Source organism: Falco punctatus (genome assembly GCF_963210335.1).
Source record: "Falco punctatus genome assembly, chromosome: 18".
Taxonomy (NCBI): domain Eukaryota; kingdom Metazoa; phylum Chordata; class Aves; order Falconiformes; family Falconidae; genus Falco; species Falco punctatus.
In genome coordinates, this window is record NC_137598.1 from 6,761,583 (window position 1) to 6,780,711 (window position 19,129).

Here is a 19,129-nt window from a genome sequence, read left to right on the forward strand (position 1 = left end):
GCACAGGGACCACAGAGCCAGTGGCAAAACAAGTGGAAATATTAAACTCAAAGATAGACTACCAGCAGAGACAGGAGTAAATGGCACATTTGATATAACCATACAGTAAGCGAACGGGAGTCGTATATGGGATTGATTAGAGGTTGGGTGGGGGGTTTTTTCTTTCTTTTTAATTTTTCTCTTTAATATGTTGAAATTGCCCAGACTGGTCCAGTACGACATCTTAAACCTTACAGGGATGCACAGCATGAAAAAGCCCCCAGAGCAGGGCTGCAGGGATTGTTCCCAGCACGCTCACACAACTGCGGTAAGGGCCAGCGGGCACACGAGACAGTGCCACCCGCATCGCAGCTGGGCAGCTCCGTAGCACGCACCAGCGCCGCTGCAACAACGTGGGAATGGCTCAGAGAAAGCGGGGCCCGAGGTGTGTGGGAGGGTTCACCGGAGGGAACGGGTTTTCCTGCAGCCGTGGTGCTGCCTGCACCCAGCTGGGTGCCGGGCTCTGTCCTCGCCACCGCAGAGAAGGGAGCTCAACCGGCCACAATGCTGCAGTGGTGCCGAAGGCCGCAGTGCAGCTCAGCCAACAGCTGTATGAGGTGATGACAAACACCCTGCACCCGTGTAGTTGGAGCTCTTGCCTCGGTGCCCTGCCAAGCCCTCCTGCCTGCCTGCCTGCAAGGGCTGTGGGTCTAAGGCTGTCCAGCAGAAGGGTCCAGCAGCAGCTCTCTGCCCGTGCAGCAGGTTGTGGTGGGAACGGACCCCTCTGTGATGCTGGGGAAGATGGTAAACCCCAGCACTTGCCTCTGTGTCCCCATGGGGAGAGGAGCGTGTGGAGAGAGGGGCTGCAGTGCCCAGGTGCATGCAGGGGGGCCACCCCAGCCATGCTAACATGTCCCTCCAGCTTCTTGGGACAAGGCACCTGCACAGGAGCCATCCAGCCCTGCAAAAGACCCACAGCCCCTCGCACACAGCTGGGGGCTCTGCCACATGGTAAAGACCCCCAGAGCCCCTGCCTGGAAGGCTGTACCCTTCCTGCACCCCCAAAAGGAGGGACGGGTGGTGGGTGAGGAGGGGGACAGCAGGGTCCCCAGTGCTGGAGGGTGGCCAGGGATGCTGCAGTGGGGAGGGCTGCCTGACAAGAGCTGCTGGGGCGGCTACCCCGTGGCAGGGTCACTGGTAGACCTGCTACGCAGATGGGGCAGCTCCCGCCACTCACAAGGGTTCAATTCTTTCACAGCTGCCAGGGTGCTGGGGCTGAGTGTGGCTAGGCAGGGACATGGCCCCAGCAGGGGGGTCCCCTCACACCCTGCTCAGCCCTGCCACAAGAGCAGGAGCACCCAGCATGGCCACGGGCTGCTGGGTGCCTGTGACAGAGCAGGTCCCCATTTCTGCCCTCTGCACACGTGTGGCAGCCACCACAGCATGGGGAGCCCCGCAGCCAAGTGGATTTTCATGCTGTCTCCAGGAATTGATATCAGCGTGGACCAGTCTAACATCTTGCAGGTTTTTTCTACTGGCTACTGGAATGCGCTCATTTGGCTTAGGGGTCCTCGATGTCAAGAAACTCTTGCTTGGGGGGGGGCATGCCACGGTACCAGGCGCATGAGCCATCGCTCCTCTTGATGCAAGCGTAGTGCTTTGCCTGCCGCCCATCCACATTGTTCTTCTCCATTGCCCAGTCTGTCCAGAGACACTCATCCGAGGAAGAGACGAAGCAGGGGATGGAGAGGCAGCGTGAGATCTGCACATAACAGAGACCGTCAGAGACCCGAGGGTCGCTCCTTGGGGTGGGAGGAAGCAGCATGGGGCAGCTGTGACTGGTGATTCTCCACAGCCCTGCTTCATCCACCCCCCCAGCTCTGGACCAGGGATGCCAGGCTACCCTTTCCCTGCAGGGCACAGGGACGTAACACTGATGCAGGGGGACTGAGGGAGTGTGGGTCCCAGGGCTGGTCGGTTCCCAGCCAGAGAGCGCCAGAGGCTCAGCCATCCTTCCCATATCCCTAGCTGCATGCTGTGCCCCCGGCACAGTATCATCCTTGAAGGACAGGGAAAAGCATCTCACCGCAGAGCCCGTGCCTGCCTCAGGGCTGCAGACCCCATTGGTGTGGGGAGTGGGGCGCAGCCCATGCTCTGGGGCAGCCCGGCTGCTCACCTTGCACTCGCAGCCCATCTGGTACCGCTGGTTTAGGCTCTTCTTCTGGGTCGGGCTCAGTGAGTCCCAGGTGGAGACCAAGTCACAGAGCGTGATGTGCATCTTGCCATTGCCCTCTGACTTGCCTGGGGAGAGGCCAGAGAGACCGATCAGAGGGTCCCCTCCAGGCGCCCCGGAACCCGACTTTGGTTTGGGGTGCCCGGGTCTCAGCCCAGCCTGGGGGGCTGGAGGCCACTGCAAACCAGCCACTCTTGCCATATACTGTCCCTGGTGGACCCCAGGGAACAAAGGCTTGTCCCACAGCCACCTCTGCCACAGCTGGGGGGGTCCATGGAAGGCTGGTGGTGGAAGCAGGACAGGATACAACACACACACGTGGGCACACATGTCACAGGCATCTTGGGAAGCACATGAGGCAGCAGGGCCATCAGTGCCACCAAAAACCCCCAAGAGCCCTCTGTCACAGCCACCCACCTGCAATGAGATACTCCTTCTTCCCGCCGGTGTCCAGCAGCCGGCCACACACAGCAGTGGACGGAGCCGTGTAGATGAACTCTATGTCCTTGTCAGGGCCCTTAAACATCTGGCGAGAAGGAGCAGGGGTGAGTGGCCAGTACAGAGGCTGCCCCGTCCCTCCCAGTCTCCTGCCCTGAAAGTGCCCCATTACCTTGATCTGCTTGATTTCATACTGGATTCGTTTGATTGGATTCCCGTATATATCATTCCCCGAATCCACCTCTTTCGCAGAGACAGCCTTTGCTCGGATCACTGCAATGGAGGGGTGTCAAGGTCAGCAGGGGTGGCCAAGGACTGGAGGTGTTGCCTGCACCACACAGTGCTGCCCTGGCTGGACAGTCCCACTTAGCCTCCCCATCCCACAGGGAGTCCCACCCTCCATGGGGCTGGCTACCCGCAGCCAGCCCCAGTGTCCTCCCCACAGACATCCAGCTGCCCGCAGAGCTGGTTGTCACACGCTGTCCCCGAAGGGACAGGGCTCTGACATGTGCAGGACAGCAACGGGTAGCACTGCAGCAGCAGCCTCACGGTGGCCAATAAGGAAAGGTCACCCCAGGGTCACCCAGCCCCACCACTGCCAGTTGTGCTGGACCAGTTGCACTTGGCCAGCACTGGCTTGGTCTCTGCCCAGCTCCTGTCAGCGTTGTGGGTGCAGGCTGGCCCTGCCTGGGCTCGTGCCTGTCACCCAGATGGCACTGAGTCAGCTAAAACCTGCCAGCAGCGTCCTGGGAGCACCACGGTATTTGTCCCACTGTCATTAATTAAACCAGTTTCTGACGAGGGCCCCAGCCAAATGCCTGTGTGGCCTGGCAGGGCTGGAGGGGGAAAGGGCATGGGGGAGCTATTTGGAGGGTCACCTTCGGGTGCAGAGGAAGGTGGGAGCTGCATCCCCGTGGCTGCCTGCCACAGCCAGCACGGGCACCAGCGATGCTCACCAAGTGCCTGCACAGGCAGCTCATGCTGGGGTCCCTGGCACGCCCCGAGACCCCTGCCAGCCCCTCTGCACCACCATGCCAGGGGAGTGGGTGTCCCTGGACCAGGCTGCCTTCACACCCCACAGCTGAAGCATGGGGTCCCTGTCCCACCAGGGAAGGGTCCCAGCTGCCACGGGGCAATGCTCTGGCTGCTGGCTCCCCGCCAGACCTCAGCTACCACCACATGGAGCCTCACACCATGCAGGTGCAAACATCGCGTCCTCTCGGGGCCGGGGGCTGCAGGGTGTCGATCCCTGCCCCTGCTGCCAGAAAAAATAACCTGGGGACACCGAGGGCTGGGCAGTGAAAAAACACAGCCCGGTGAGGAGAGGCAGCAAGTTCCCCAGCCAGCACCCTGGAGCAGCCCAGCCACAGGCAAAAGCCCTCCCGGTTCTGCACAGCCCTGGGGCAGTTCCAGTGCTTGGTGCCAAGAGACAAGGTCGGGTGCCCCAGGATCATTGAGGTCACAGCACCCTGGAGCCTGGGGACAGCTCTGCGGTGGAAGGGTCCCTGTGGTGAGCTGCCAGCACAGCCTGGGGATACATGAACGAGCATGTGAGTGCTCTGCACGTGGCAGTGCCCTGCAGGGCACTCGGGGTGGGCAGGGCAGGCAGGAAGCAGGCAGCCAGCTCACCCTTACTCACTGGCTCGGGACACGGCAGCTGGTTCAGTGCTGCGCTGCGCAGGTTACAGCTGCCTGTGATGAACGCAGCGACACAGGCATGCAAGGCCAGGGCTGCGGTGCTGAGAGCTGTGGCTCCCAGCCCTGCCTGGTTCTCTCCATCAGTGTGAGAACGGAAGCTCCCGGCTGGCCCCAGGCAGCACCGGGGACGCTGATGGCACAGGGGGCAGTGGCATCCCCAAAGCTGCAGCTCCTGCTCAGCACCCTCACAGCTGGAGCTGAGGAGGGGGCCTGGCTGCAGGGCAGGGGCTCACAGGGCTCTCCACTCTGCTGGGGGTACTGCCATCCCACGGGGAGGCCAGATCCCCATCTCTCGGGGCACCTGCCAGCCCCGTGCATGCTGCAGGGTACGGGATGGGGTCCATGCTTTGGCCAGGGTGGCAGAAGAGCAAGCAACAGCCAAGCTGGAGATCTAGCTTGTGTCCCCCCCAAAAGGTGCTGGGGTGGGAGCAGCTGGGGACACGCAGGGCTCACCAGCCCAGCACAGATGAGCTTGCCTTCTTTCATTTGGCACAGCAAGGAGAAGGAATCTGACCACGCTCTATAAATACTAATGGGGCGTGGGGGCATGTGGATGGGCTATTTAAGCTGAAGGTCAGGGGGGCACAGCCCCACATGGGCACTGGTAAGGGCCAGCTGAGTTTACTCTGGAAAAGGGAGGGTGGCCACCAGCAGGACCAGGGGCCAGGGAAGAAGACTTTCAAAAACAGACACCCCTGGTCAATGTGGGCACTCACTCGGTGCAGGCCAGAGGGATGCAACGCATACCAGTACCAGGGCTGCACCGAGGGCTTTCCCAGCCCTGCTCCCCTTCCCTGGGGAAGGGTCAGGCTGCCCTGGCACACTGGCAGCACACGCAGCATCTTGGCCATGCAGGAAGCCCCAGCCTCCTGGCCTGCAGTAGGCAGCAGGGCAAGTCCCTCGGCACAGCCCCCCATCCCAGTCCCCAACCCAGGCTGCAGGAGCTCAGCTTGCCACGTGCAGACTCAGTCCCTGCCCGCTGCCAGCGCCTGCTCCTCTGCCAGCAGCATGCCTGGGTCACCGCTGGCACAGGCCACCCCTCGCCCCCCGACCCAGCTGCTGCGTGCCCCCACATGCCAGGCCCTTCGCTGCTCTGCGCACATCTGCGGTGTAACTTGGGTGCAACCAAGCTGGAGAGCGTGCACACGACTCCGGTGCAGTGGCTCCAAGAGCAGGGAACGGTTACTGGTTCAGGGGCTCCAGCCTTTTCCATTCACGTGCTGATGAATCACTTGACAAAAATGCAGCCCAATTCTAGGCGGATTTGTTCTGAACAGTGCGGCTTTGTGGAGGGGATGGCTGCGCTGCGCTTTCCCCGCCAAGACCCCCGCCAAGCTTGGCTGCGCTGCTCTGTGCCAGCCAGGAACCAGAGCAGTGAGGAGGGCAAGCTGCAGGGATTGTGGAGGAGAGCCCCAGAGGAGAGCCCAGCTGAGAGCCCTGGGATGAGGAGGCAGGGCTGAGGGATGGAGGAAGGCCCCAGGTACTCAGAGGCCGGCACTCAGCCCTCCCCAAATGCCACCACTCCTGCCACCAGCCTGGAGAGCCATCAGCAGCAGGAGCCCACACCCTCTGTGAAGCTGAGCTGAGGCTCTCCCAAGGCACACGGCAGGCACAGCACACCACCAGCACTGGACAACTGAGTCTGACCAGGACAATGCTGGGAACGCTCCTTCCCCCGGCAGGACAAGCTGTGGCAAGAAGATGCACTGTGGGAGCCCCACCAGTGACAGCCCCTGTGCTGGCCCCCTGGGCTGCAGGCCATGGCCACCCTGTAATGAGGACCCTGGAGCCCTCTGAGGGCAGACCCTGGCAAGGCAGCGAGTTCTCTCGCAGCCCTCTGCCATAGGGGTTGGTCCCACCACCCTGGCAGGGCAGGAGAGCTCGCCCCCACGCCGAGGCTGCCGGCTGGCCTCTTCCTGCCTCTGCACTGGGAGAAACGCCAGCGTTCGCCTTTTAACTCCGCACAGAAGCTGATGCATGACAAGGGCTGCACTCACAGCTGGGGCCTTCGGAGCTCCCTAGTCCATGCCCGCTGAGCGGGGCTGCCCTTGTGCCTGCCACCCTGGGGGACTCAGGGCTGGGGGCTGTTCCAAGAGCTTTCGATAACCCCCCAGCTCGCTGCAGCTGCCCTGGCATGGCCCACAGCCACCTTCCAGCACTGCTCCCTGCTGCCTCATCCTCCTGCCCAAGGCAGGATCCAGGAACAGGCACAAGGGTAAGCAGGGAGAGGGTTGTCTGCCCCCAGCTGCAGATAGGTGGGGGTCCATGGGGAGCTGGTGACCTCCCACCCTGACCAGCCAGGGCTGGCCGGGGCAGAGCGGCCGGGGAGTCCTGGGCATCCCACAGTAGAGTGGTCCCCACACTGCAGTGGGCAACAGTGCCACAAGGAAGGGCCCTGTGCTGGGGCCCAGCTGACCCTGTACCACTCCCTCTGGCTGTGCGACAAGCACACAGCCAGCTGGGACAGACTGGGGCTGCAGTGCAGCTCCAGGAGCAAAGCTGGGGGCAAAGAGAGTCACCCAGTGCCACAAACCCACTGGGATGTCCCTCTGTGCTTGCCAGCCAGTGGGATGCTGTCATCTCCGGCCCCTGCCACACGGCTGCCCCAGCTCAGGGGCTGCACCCTCTGTGTTTCATACTGCTAAGTGAGGCTCCTGCTGCAGACAGTTACCATCGCAGCAGGAGCCACCATGGGCAGCTGGCAGGGAGATGCTGCAGCCCCAGGTCCTCTCTGGGGAAGAAGAAAAGGCGGTTTGGAAGTGGTGACCTGCCTTGATGAGACCTGCCAAGAAGAGAAGCTGCAGCCAAGGTAGGTCCTGCCTTTGCCCAACCCAGCTTGAGCGAGCTGCTGGAAAGCTCTGTGCCTGCCTGCGTGTGCCCCACGGGCTGAGGGGCAGCACAAGGAGCCTCTGCTCTGGGACTCCCCTCCCGGTCAGAGACATGCCAAACGGCTGCCCCTTCCTCCACCATCCCACCCCAAACCCCATTGTATGGCCCCACCAGCACCCGCCTGCAGCTGCCCAGGAAGCGCTGGTGCCCGCAGAGCGTGGGGGCCGCTGCTGGGCTGAATGGCCAGGGAACAAAGCTCCCTTCTCTGGGGCTGCTGGCAGCCGGCTCCTCGTCTGCTGAAAGGGCGGCTGGAAATGCAGGTGGCAGGAGAGGAGTGGTATAGGGTGAGGGTTGCAGCAGAGAGGGAAGGAGATGCACAGGTCTTCTCCCACGCTTCGTGCTGTCATAGCTACTACTTGCTAAAACTATTAGGGAAGCAGGTGCCCATGACAGTGATTCCTCTCTCAGAGCATTTCAAAACAGGGCCAGAGTCCTTGTCCTGCTCCAGCATAGCATACGGGGTTAGGCCAGAATGTCTGAGAATCGGGAGTATCCCTTATGGTTACATGCATGGACTGGAAGCCACTGCATAAACCTGATGCCTCTGCTGTAAGATGTGAGTTATTGCTAACTCCAATGCACAATATTTTGGTTCTTTATAGAAGATCGGGAAATTCAATAACCAAGCTCACACAGAGATAAGGGCACCCTGTGGTATCTTGTTTTCTTCCAAGTGTTGAATTCAGCAAAATTCAAACTGCTGGAAAACTAAGAACTAAGGTGATTAAGTATGCCAAATTCAAAACTGGGAAAAACAGGGCATCTGAGGCTGTGGTACCTGCCTATAAACATCTTACTGATGTTTTAATACGCTGCTATCGACATCCTCAAACTCTGTCCTCGACCTGCCCTGAGTAAAAGCTACCTACAGTTGGGATAGGATTCACTTCACTTAAATGTAGCTTATAGTTAAATGTCTAGTTTAAGCCTGTCATTTAAGCCAACACTGTCAGCAGTGGGGAGGAGTGTCTCCAAAGCGCAGACCACCTCATGTGAGTGCAGCACCAGGCTAAGGCTGCTGCTGGGTGTAATCCGCCCTGTTGGGTAACGCTTTGCTCCCTGTAACTGGGGAATCACAGTCCTAGAGGATTTGTGTCTGGTGAGGTTAGTTGAGCTGGATGATGCACATCATACCGCCTTGCACTCCTCCTTCGTTGCTAGACTGACTACTCACACCACAGTGCCCTTTCCATACTGGGCATCCCCATGGTCCCCAAGTGCCACTAGCTCCCTGTCCAAGAACAACGGCTGGTCCTGCTGGCTCCTGGGGGATAAAAGTTGTGGGGGCACCACCGAGGAAGATGTTTTATTTGCGCTGGACAAGACCAAGACCCTCCTGCTCCTCCATTAGAAGTAAGGGATAGTTCAGCTCTGCCCCTACTCAAGGCTCTGCTGATGACCCCACTTCACCAGCATGATGTGGTGTGAGTCAGACCTCTAAGCGTCAGCTGCAGTCAAGATGACCGTCTCCATATATTCTCAAATTTTAGAAGTTGGTCTAGGGACAAATGAGATAAAGAACAAATTGTCTTGGATCAAGTGTTGGGCTTCCTTCAGACTTAACCAACCTTCCTTTGTTGCAGGCCAAAAAATTTAGAAAACTGGTAGAAGAAATCACCATGCTGCAACAGCGGAATGAAGAACTCAGAGCCAGGATTGAGCTAAATACTGTCATCATAAGGTTTGTGCTGATATTTGCAACCTATGTGAGCTTGAAAGGAGACTGCAGATCTTACTCGCCCGAGGCTGACACTTATTGCAGAAGGGGAAAAGCTTGTTTCCTCCTGAAAGTGTATTGGTGTCCTGATCTGCTTGTTTTGTTAAAAAATCCTTTTAATATCGGGATTTGCCTACTTTATCATAAGGAAGGCCTCATGTCTGTCTGCGTATGTCCATGATTTTGACATGCTGCTGAGGGCCAAGTTGCCAGTGGCTTCTGATCTCAGTGTCAGTGCCCTGAGACCCGTTAGTCAGTGGGTAACAAGGATGGGAAATGGGGCAAGTTCAGGAGAGACATCCTAACGATGCCCCTGTCACCCAGGCGGGGTTATTCATTGGTGGTTTTTTTTTCATCTGCACTGTCTGTTAGCGCCCTTGTCACAACTTGAGAAAGGTGACAAGGTTCCTTGTGTTAGGCAGTATAGAAATAGAGAAGGGTAGGATGGTCCCTGCCCCGGAGAGTTTATAATCTGCTGTCAGGCAAAGGACCACAGCTGGAGCCAGGCAGCAGGGGTACCAGGGGAGATGCTAGAGCTGAACTTGTCCCAGCACACCCGCTGCCTAGCTGATGTTGCCAGAGATTATGCCATTGGCCTAAAATGCAATTTAATGTTTAGCTGTCTTTTTAAAGCTTCAGCATCTCATCTCTGATTTAATTTTAGTTTTTGTCTTTCTGGTGTCTCCGGGATTAATGGCTTATTGTCTCCTGCGTGTAGATATTTTCAAAAGGCAGCATTGTTTGTACTAAAATGTAGATTGGGGTGAGGATTATGTTTCCTGTCACCTGAGTGTAAATGCCTGTAACACACTTGTCACTGTCTGAGGTGGGTGTCTACAGCCTTTCTGTGCTTGGGGAGGGAAAACCAGGAATTTGTAAGGCCTGGTTCACCAGACCAGTTTGAGACACCTGCTTTTGGGCTGGATGAATTGCGCCCTGGAAGGGGCAGTCTCTCTCTCCACACCTGTGACAGCAGCCAGGGTGCCTGGTTCAGTGCCTGGCATCTCTGCGTCGCAGCTACCTGTTCCTGGCTGCGTCCTGCCAGCATCCAGCTGCGGCACTTTGCTTCTTGCTTGTAACTATGCAAGCACTGGTTTCAGAGAACATCTTTTGGGAGAAATTCTGAATTTGGTGTCAGCCTAGAAAGTCACCTTGGAGGACAGTTATTTTCAACTGTTACAGTTTGGGGACAGCTCTAGGGACAGTGTCAGGAAGGGTTTTAAAGTCAGAGTCGTTACAACATGCAGTTTCCTGGCAGCAGTAGCCACCGCAACTGCTTATTTCTGTTGTACTGGCACTGCCTGGGAAGAGGCACGAACAAGCTTAGGGAGCTGTCCTTGCTGGGGAACGGTGCAGGTTAGGGCTTTTCCTGCTGATTGGCATTTGCAATTTGGGTGCCCAGGCGGCTGTGGCAGACCAGCAGCAGCAGGAGGAGGGAGGGCAGCAGCAGGGCTGGGAGCCAGAGCAAAGGGAGCCTTTGCAGCACGGTCAGGAGGGGGGTCCCAGAGGCAGCGGCGGGCTGAGGGATGCACCACAGAGGTATCTGCAATCACAGCCAAGGGCAGGTGCAGAGGAAGGGAGATGAGCCTCGCAGGTGGGTCATGCACCAGCTTTGGACACAGGAGCTCCACAGAGCCTCTGCTTGGACTTCCCCAAGCACTGGAATAAATCATCTGATTTCCCAGCATCTGAGATTCTCCCTCCAAATCTGTCATCGTGTTTTTGGTCCTTTGGCCTAAGGATGTTTGAGGAATGGTAGTTTCCAGCACCCTAGAAATGAAGAGGACCAGGAGGGTGTCTGGTCTCTGTCAGCATAGCCCAGGCACCTGCTGACCTGAGCCGTTTAGGCTTTAACGTGAGTTGAGGGCATGACTCAAGCACCTTCCCCTGCTTCTTATCACGTCGGTGTGCCCTTGCAGCCCTGCGTGCCCCTGCGACAAGCCTGTTCCTAATACCCAGATGAGCTTTACCAGCCAGTCACACACTAACAGCTACACAAAGGCAGGGAAGGCATGTGTGCTTTTTTGTCTTTTGTTCTCCCGTCAGTGAATGCTGGCTGGAAAAGGATCTAGTAGGGCTTTGTGTATAACTTTTATGGCCTGTCTTGTTAGACACTGCAGAAGAAAAAGTAACTGCCTGTGCGACAAGGCTTTTTCTAAGGAGTTATTTCTTTAGGGTGAGCTCCCATGTGGAATTTCTCATGCCTCTTAGACCATGAGTTCGTGCCACAGCTGGTTCCCCAATGGGACTGTGAATAGGATGTTCATCCTCTACCAGGTAAGCAGCTTTCTGAAAACTTCTGCCAGCTTGTGTCTTTCAGTCCTTCTACTCTGCTAGCCACTGCTTCATGGCTGAAAACTTTCAGGGAGTGTAGAACAGGCATACTCTTGATCACCTGAGCTCCATTTCCATAGGAACTGAGGCTAAAAAAGCAGACGTTCTTATAAAATGATTTTTAAACAAAATCAGAAATGCCAGCCCCATCATTTCAGAGACTTTTGATGACACAAAGAGAGTGGACCAGCAGTCTGTGACATCTTCCTTGGGCGTCAGCCTATAGCCAGAAAAGGAGTTGTCCAGAATTTCATGTGTGCATCCAAAATCCATACCCAGCTGCTGCTGAACCCTGGAAATACTTAGTGGGGGAGGATAGGCGCCTCCCTCTTTATTTCTGTAAAATCCTACATTTCCTCTAAAACAGGTTAGGTATATGCCCAGAGCTGCCCCAGGCTGATCACATCAGGACCTGGCTCCTGCCCAAGTGTAATGGGGCTGCAGAAGCCAGATGTTCCTGCGTGCATCCTCCAGGCAGGTGGTGGTGCCAGCACATGCCCAAAACACATCTCGATCCGTCCCCACAGTCCGCCTGCACCACCCCATTTCTTCTTAAAGCAGTCACTTGGTTAGATAAGACAGACTCACGGAGGTTGTGGTGCCCATAGGAGATTTCCATGCCCTTCTTCCCAAAACACCATCAGGTTTTAGGGCATTCTGGGGAAAACATCTCCCTGGTCCTCACTGGTGACGTTTCTCTGGTGCTGCAGTCAGGAATAGAGGGTTTGTTAGGACCAAGGAAGGAGGAGCTGCAGAAGGACCCATAGCCTCAATGACAGAGGAGAGGGAAGGCCTCGAAGCTGAGCTGCATCCCACATCAGGACATCAGCTAAAAATGCACAGAGAGCGCATACTCCTTTCCCTTTCTGTGCAGGAGCAGCTAGTTGGAAAAGTCAGGGATGCAGCTGCTCTCTCTCACCTCTTTGCTCTTGCTCTGCCACTCCACAAATGCTCTTCGGCTCACGGCACAGCTTTGGTGGCAGGGTTGAGAAAGAAGGGTGAGAGTCACAGCTGTCCACAGAGTTGGGACTTTGGCTTTTCATCCTCAGTCAGACAGAAGAGGGCCTCAAACTCAGGACTGTCCCCCTCTGGGGACTGCTCTAGCTGCTGTGCTGCTTTGGAGAAAAAAATGAGGCAGCATTGCAAGCACCTCTGGGCTGTGAAATGCCACAGGGCAGAGGTGGCTGGAGCCAGGCATTGAAGCTGGGGAGAAAGCAGGATTTAAGGAGCCCACCTGCACTTTGTGCTGCTTAGTGGTCACCTGCAGAGGTGCCATTGCTGTGGCAGACCACGTTGGTTGGATCTCTGAAGCCCCTTGTCTTCTTGGTGCAGAAACAGAAGCCCTGGCCAAGGAGCGGCACGTGCAGGGGGCACAAGTGCCCACTGACCCAGGCCCTTGCTGGGTCAAAAGCCCATCTAAGCTTTGGCAGCTGGGCTGCCTCGGAGGGGTGTAGAGCAAAGACACAGGCACAGCCAGAGGCGCAGTCAGGCATGGGGGGCAGCTGTGACTTGTGGAGATCCCTCTTTAGCCCAGCAGTGAAGAGAACCGGGGACATCTGTGCCCCAGCTGGGGCAAGCTCAGTTGCAGCCCTGAGGGCAGGTGGATGGGATGGGACTGAGGTGCTCGGGGTCCTGCCTGGCCATGCCTCTTGTGTAGAGCTGGCTGCGTTAATGCCACCATGTTGTCCTTCTCTCTCCAGGCCATTGTCAGAGGAGAATGTGAATCTTCAAGAATACATTGAGAAAGAAATGGAGGAGATGTAGCAGCTGAGCAGGACTAACCAAGAGCTCCTCTGGAAGCTGCAGGAGGGAGATGCCATGAGCCCTGTGAAGATCTCATCCACATCGTCCGCTTCTTTTTATTGCTGCTCATCAGGGAATGCCTCTCCAGCAAAAGTCAGAACCTTGCGGCAATGATTCAGCACCTGGGCGCCGAAGGTTCCCTGCCCTTTGTGCCAGTGTGCTAAATGTTTCCATCCAAGGAAGCATTACCATCAACGGGCACCCAGGGCTCACGGCTGCAAGCATGCACAGTAGCTGCACAGCTTTACACTAGGCAGGGTCCTCTTACTGTCCCCGTATAGGAGCTCTGGGTTCTGACATGTTCATGAGGGTAGCAAAAAAGATAGCAAAAAGCTAGGACAGCAGATAGCAAAACCTTTAGTTTGTTGTGTTAACATTGTAACTATGGTTAGAGCCCAAAGTTGGAAAATACTATATTAATGGTTCACCAGAATGAACTTTTGCTGCAGTATTTCAGGTTGGTTACAAATACAGTTCAAGTTGTGAATACCTCTGTGTGTCTGTGTTTACATGCATACATGTACGTATTGTACCTTTATACCTATATATAGACGCACACACATATATATGTAGTTGAAGATGTTCTGAATAGCATTTTTTATATTATTGGATACTACTAAGTGCTGTAGTTTTCTAACGCGTACCTAAGACTTGTATCTAAACAAAATACATTTCTGTTTTAGCCTCTCAGGAATATTTGTACCCAACCTAGAAGAAAGTTACACAGAAGTAGAAGCGCCTTCCAAATGACCACCAAGTGGTACTCTATGTAACATGAACACCAGCGACTTTGAAATTCTGAGACAGTACTGCCTTGGAAACCATCACCTTTGCATTGAACACCAGATAACATATACATAATATTCACTGCTTTTTTAACTCTTTGCATCACTATTGTAAGTGGAGATAGGCTAGAGATGAGAAAAACCTGAGGGGTTTGGAAAGTTTGATAGAGGTTACTTGTTCATGTGTTTCAGTTTTAGTGTCTAAATCCTAGATAGATCTTACCTTCATTTACTTACTCCTGGTTTGGATTGAAATCTCTGGCTGTGGGTTCCTGACCGTGTTGATTTATTTCAAGTCTTGTAAGCAAAGAGAAAATACATGGTTCATCCTTGACCTTTGCGGGCCAAGAGGTTTCCCGTATTAGATGAGGTACCGGGCACCTGCTAGGGCTCCAGCCGCCTCCTGTCTGAAACACCAAATGATGGAGCACGGTGGACTATATGGGAGCAATGAGGTCAGAATTTCTTTCCTTCCACATACAGATATTATCTGACATTGCTAAAGCTTCCCCAAAGTTACAGAGCACTTTGAAGATTCATGGAAAAGAGGAGCTAAACTGCCTTTAACCGTCCTGCCTAGAGGCAAAAAAAATTCATCCAGGCTTGAGGTGACCCCCACTCGAGGGGGTGGGGAGCCCAAGGAGTGGCTGGGCTGGGGCAGGCTGCAAGACACTCATGGGCACTGCTAGGAAGAAACAAAAAAAGAAATCGCCTAATGTATTAAAAAAAAAAAAAAAAGTAGCGCTGTGGAATGCTTTTCTATTGAGCTTGGGGCAAAGAGCCTGCATGCATTCCTGCTCGAGAACCGGGGCAAAGTAGGCAGGAGATGGTACATGCAGCAAATCCCTGGGGTGCGGGAGCGCTGCAGGGAGTGCGGCTCTCCTACCCGGGTGTGCGGTGGCACCGGCATACCCTGCGTGAGCAGAGGTGGGATTGCACAGCCTTGCCTTACCGCCCGGATGGGAGCTGTGCTTTAGCTTTCCTGGGAAGCACTCAGGATTCACAGACTGCAGCTGAGATACAGCTTCAATCACAGTCAGAGCGCCTGTGGCCTGTTCCACAGTGTTAAAAAAAAAGGTAATTTTTTTCCCCCTCCTTTTTAGAGGAATTTATTTTTGTGTCAGCTTTTGCATGATAGTATGATACTGAGTAAACTGGGCATCTTGTTAGATCATGCCACACCAGCTACTACTGTTCTACTGTTGAAATCCGTTACCAGATTTTGGTGCGTCCAGCAAGTACAACTTCAAAGCAATACAGATACCTAGCACACACATGCACGCAAAGTCCCTTCTTGCCAAGTACAATTTTAATCACTTTCATACTTGCTGCTTGCAATTATTTACATCAGCAATACCTACTGCATTGTCACATTTTGTCTTGCCAATACTCACACCATGAGATCACAGGATCATAGAATGGTTTGGGTTGGAAGGGACCTTTAAATATAATCTAGTCCAAACACCCTGCCATGGGCAAGGACATTGTCACCTAGGTGAGGTTGCTCAAAGCCCTGCCCAGCCTGGTCTTGAACCCTTCCAGTGATGCGGCATCTACAGCTTCTCTGGGCAGCCTGTTCCAGTATCTCATCACCCTCGTTGTAAGGAATTTCTTCCTCACGGCCAAGCAAAACCTACCGTCTTTTAGTTTAGAACCATTGCCCCTCGTCCTGTCACTACAGGCCCTGGTAAAAGGTCTCTCTGTCTTTCTTATAGGACTGCTTTAAGTATTACAGGCAGTGATAATGTCTCTCCGGAGCCTTCTCTTCCCCAGGCTGAACAATCCCAACTCCCTCAGTCGTTCTCCGTAGGAGAGGTGTTCCGTCCCTCTGATCATTTCTGTGGCCCTCTTCTGGACCTGCTCCAAGAGCTCCATCCAGGTCTTCCCTGTGCTGAGGACTCCAGAGCTGCCAGCAGTACTCCTCGTGTGGCCTCAGCAGAGCGGAGGGGCAGAGTCACCTCCCTCGACCTGCTGGCCACATTTCTTTTGATGCAGCCCAGGATAGGCTTGGGCATCTGGGCTGTGAGCACGCACTGAGCACTACAGAGGCATCTGGGCAGGCCGGGCCGATGGGCCAAGGCCAGCGGTACGAGGTTCAACAAGGCTCGGCGCTGGGTCCTGCCCGTGGGGCACACCAGCCCCCCGCAGCGCTGCGGGCTGGGGCAGGGGGCTGGGAAGGGCCTGGGGGGGCTGGGTGACAGCTGGGCATGAGCCAGGTGTGTGTCCAGGTGGGCATGGGGGGAGCGTCGGGAAAATGTTAAACCTTGTGGGTTGAGATAAGAACAATAATTGAAATAAAATACAATAATAATAACGATTGTAATGAAAAAGAGAAGGGAGTAAAACCCAAAGGGGAAAGAACCCAAGTGATGCACAGTACAGTTGCTCACCACCCGCTGACCTATGCCCAGCCAGTCCCCCAGCAGTGAACCCCCCGGTTTCTATACTGAGCATGATGGGGTGGTTCGGTGGTTCTGTGGTGTGGGATATCCCTTTGCTCTGCTCCCTCCCAGCTTCTTGTGCACCTCCTTGCTGGCAAAGCGTGGGAAACTTGAAAAGTCCATGGTTTAGAGTAAGCACTACTTAGCAACAACTACAACACCAGCATGTTATCAGCATTATTCTCCTACTAAATCCAGAACACGGCACTGTACCAGCTACTAAGAAGAAAATTAACTGTATCCCAAACAAAACCAGGAGAAAACCTTACTTCCCTCCATTGAATTTCTCTTCCTGAAAGCATCATCTTCTGTTTCTGTGTGCTTACTGCTAAATGATACTGAAAACAGTTCTGTACTAAAAAAGGAAACTGTTTGTAAGAGTTCAGATGTTCAGAAGAAACAGACTTTGTTTTCATGATAAAAGCTTTATGCTTTTTCAGTCAATAAGCTCTGGCAATATCTTACAGCAATACTCAAAAACCTTACTGAGATACTGGCACTCGTACTGAAAGCAATCGGGGTCAAAGAAGAGACGTGGACAAAACGGGACAAACTGGTATCACTTCCACATGTGGTCCAGGCTTTCCCAAGAAGCATTAGCAGCCTCTTAACTAGTGACAGTGAGTCCTGATGTGGTTTTCGTGAGTTACCGCCTCAGTTATTTCCTTTTTCCCTAACCTACAGCGTGTAATTTTTTATTCTGGATGGAAAGAGGTTTTCCAAGGCAGAAATTTTGCTCATTGAAAGAAGTTGCATTTTATGAACCTCCCATCAGAGTGGATCTTCAGAGATGACATGTGGCAGTAAAAGTCAGCAGTAGCAAGGCTTTTCACTCTCTTTAAAAAAAAATATTAAAAAAATATCTTTTTACAAAGACCCAAGCACAGCCCGTCTTCCAAAAGCTGATGAAATCGCTGCTCTTTGGGCTCTCACTTGTAGCAGTCGAGGTACCACAAACGTGCTCCTCTGCACGCTTCAGTACAGCCAGAAGCGCTGGCGAATCTGCCTGTCCTTTCTGGTAGCCTTATGCATTGCAGCACTGGGGATTTGATTAGTATTTTTTCCCCACCCAGAAGTAGAACACAATGGAGGATCTCTTCCCTCACTGATTTTCTATCATAAATGAAACTTTAAAAGACATTTCAAATCATAAAGTTTACAAAGTGACTTGCATTGTTTAAACTGCAACTGCCCAATAGCTGAAGCACATAATTTATTAGATGTCTCTAAGCAGTTAGGGATTTGTTCTCAATGTTGAAACAGAGCAAGCTCTTAAAAAGATTAGTCAGGATGGGTTTGGTACAATGCTCTGGGTGATGCTCTGTTTGTGTTGAGATAAGATGAAAAACTTTGTGTTGAGATAAGATAAATGACAAATGACGGGCATGGCCTGTTCCATTCCACGCGGTGTTAAAGTTAAGGAATGTAGTCTGAATAATTGGAAAAGGTTCCACTGACCATGTTAAAGGAATGTACTCTGAATAATTAGAAAAGATAAGGTGGGCACCTGAAGGACACAAGGAGACCCTGAGTCAAGAGATTGTTGAACAACGAAAATTGAAAGGTTTACTCCACCTAGATCCCACCTATTATGAATAGAATAATTAGATGTCGAAATCAGATGAGTATGTATGTAAAGATGTTGTAACCTCTCATGAAAACTGTATAAATTACCTGACTTTTCACTGAAAACTTTGGGGTTAGTTTGTCCGGTGCGAACCGGCTAGCTCCCCAATGTTGCACAAAATAAATACCTTTGCTGCTTAAAGACAAAATTTGTCTCTGAGCCGTTACTCTGTGCCATTTTGGCATCAATGTTTAAAAAGATGCAACTGAATGTTATGGGATTTTCCCCGATATTTTGAAGGAGTGCTCTGAAGTACTTTGTTTGTCTCCTTCTTGCAATGGGACGTTTCCCTGGCAGATCAGTAGCATCTCTCTTGGGCAGCACAGCTGGCCAGATGTCACTCCTAATTATGTAACCAAAAAAAAATACCCTAGTCAAATTATAACTGTGTATTTTGGAGATGGATAATTTAACCGTACCAGTTCACAGCTATGCAAGTTCGATTAATGCAAAACAAAAATCAAACGCTTCCACACTGTAAGTATTTTTATTGGATGCACATAAACATACCCACACCTTTTTAGTAGAAAGTGAATTACCGAGATTTGTTCTTTATTTTTCATTTTGCTCTTTGAAGTTTTACACTTTTGGCTTTATTGACCAAGCGAGCAAGACGTGCAGCAGCAGCGCAAGGGCTGTGGCTGTTGCGGTGGATCCGTAAGCCTGGATTCTGATGATGGTACAGCCTCGTCCTGCGGCCTCGTGGGGTTATCTCCCTGAGCGGTGCTGCAAGGGCGGTGCCGTGGTTGAACCCAGCAAGCAGCTAAATACCACACAGGTGGCACTTTGGCTCATTTTGTCCTGCCCCACGCCCCTACCCCCCACCCCCGCGGGTTGGGGGATAGAACTGGGGTGGTGGTGGCAGGGTGTCGCTGGTGTCAGATCTGTGGGTTGAGATAAAGACAGTTTAATAGGCCAGTAAAGGAAGTGGAATAAGAAAAGGATTAGAGTATACAAGTGATGCACAAGGCGGTTGCTCACCTCCCACTAACTGCTGCCCAGCCGGCTCCCGAGCACTGCCCCCTGGCCAGCTTTCCCCCGGTTTATACACTGAGCATGAAATAAGGTAAGGCACAGCCCTTTGGCCAGTGGGTCAGCTGTCCCGGCCGTGTCCCCTCCCAGCCTCTGGTGCCCCCAGCCCTCTCGCTGGTGCGAGAAGCTGCAGCCCCCGGGGCTGCCGGGCAG

General features: G+C 53.7%; 1 protein-coding gene and 1 long non-coding RNA gene across 51 annotated transcripts in view; one reads left to right on the forward strand and one right to left on the reverse strand.

Annotated features, from left to right (window-relative positions):
* LOC308055213 overlaps positions 1-19,129 on the forward strand; it is a 528,334-nt gene that overhangs the window by 165,319 nt on the left and 343,886 nt on the right. The window lies entirely within an intron of this gene.
* LOC308054818 (metalloproteinase inhibitor 2-like) lies at positions 17-2,971 on the reverse strand. The gene is made up of 4 exons (XM_080368188.1): positions 2,823-2,971; positions 2,630-2,738; positions 2,156-2,280; positions 17-1,741 (listed from the first exon to the last, which is right to left on the reverse strand). The coding sequence occupies exons 2-4, from the start codon at positions 2,736-2,738 to the stop codon at positions 1,541-1,543; spliced, it is 435 nt and encodes a 144-aa protein (XP_080224314.1). The 5' UTR covers positions 2,823-2,971; the 3' UTR covers positions 17-1,540.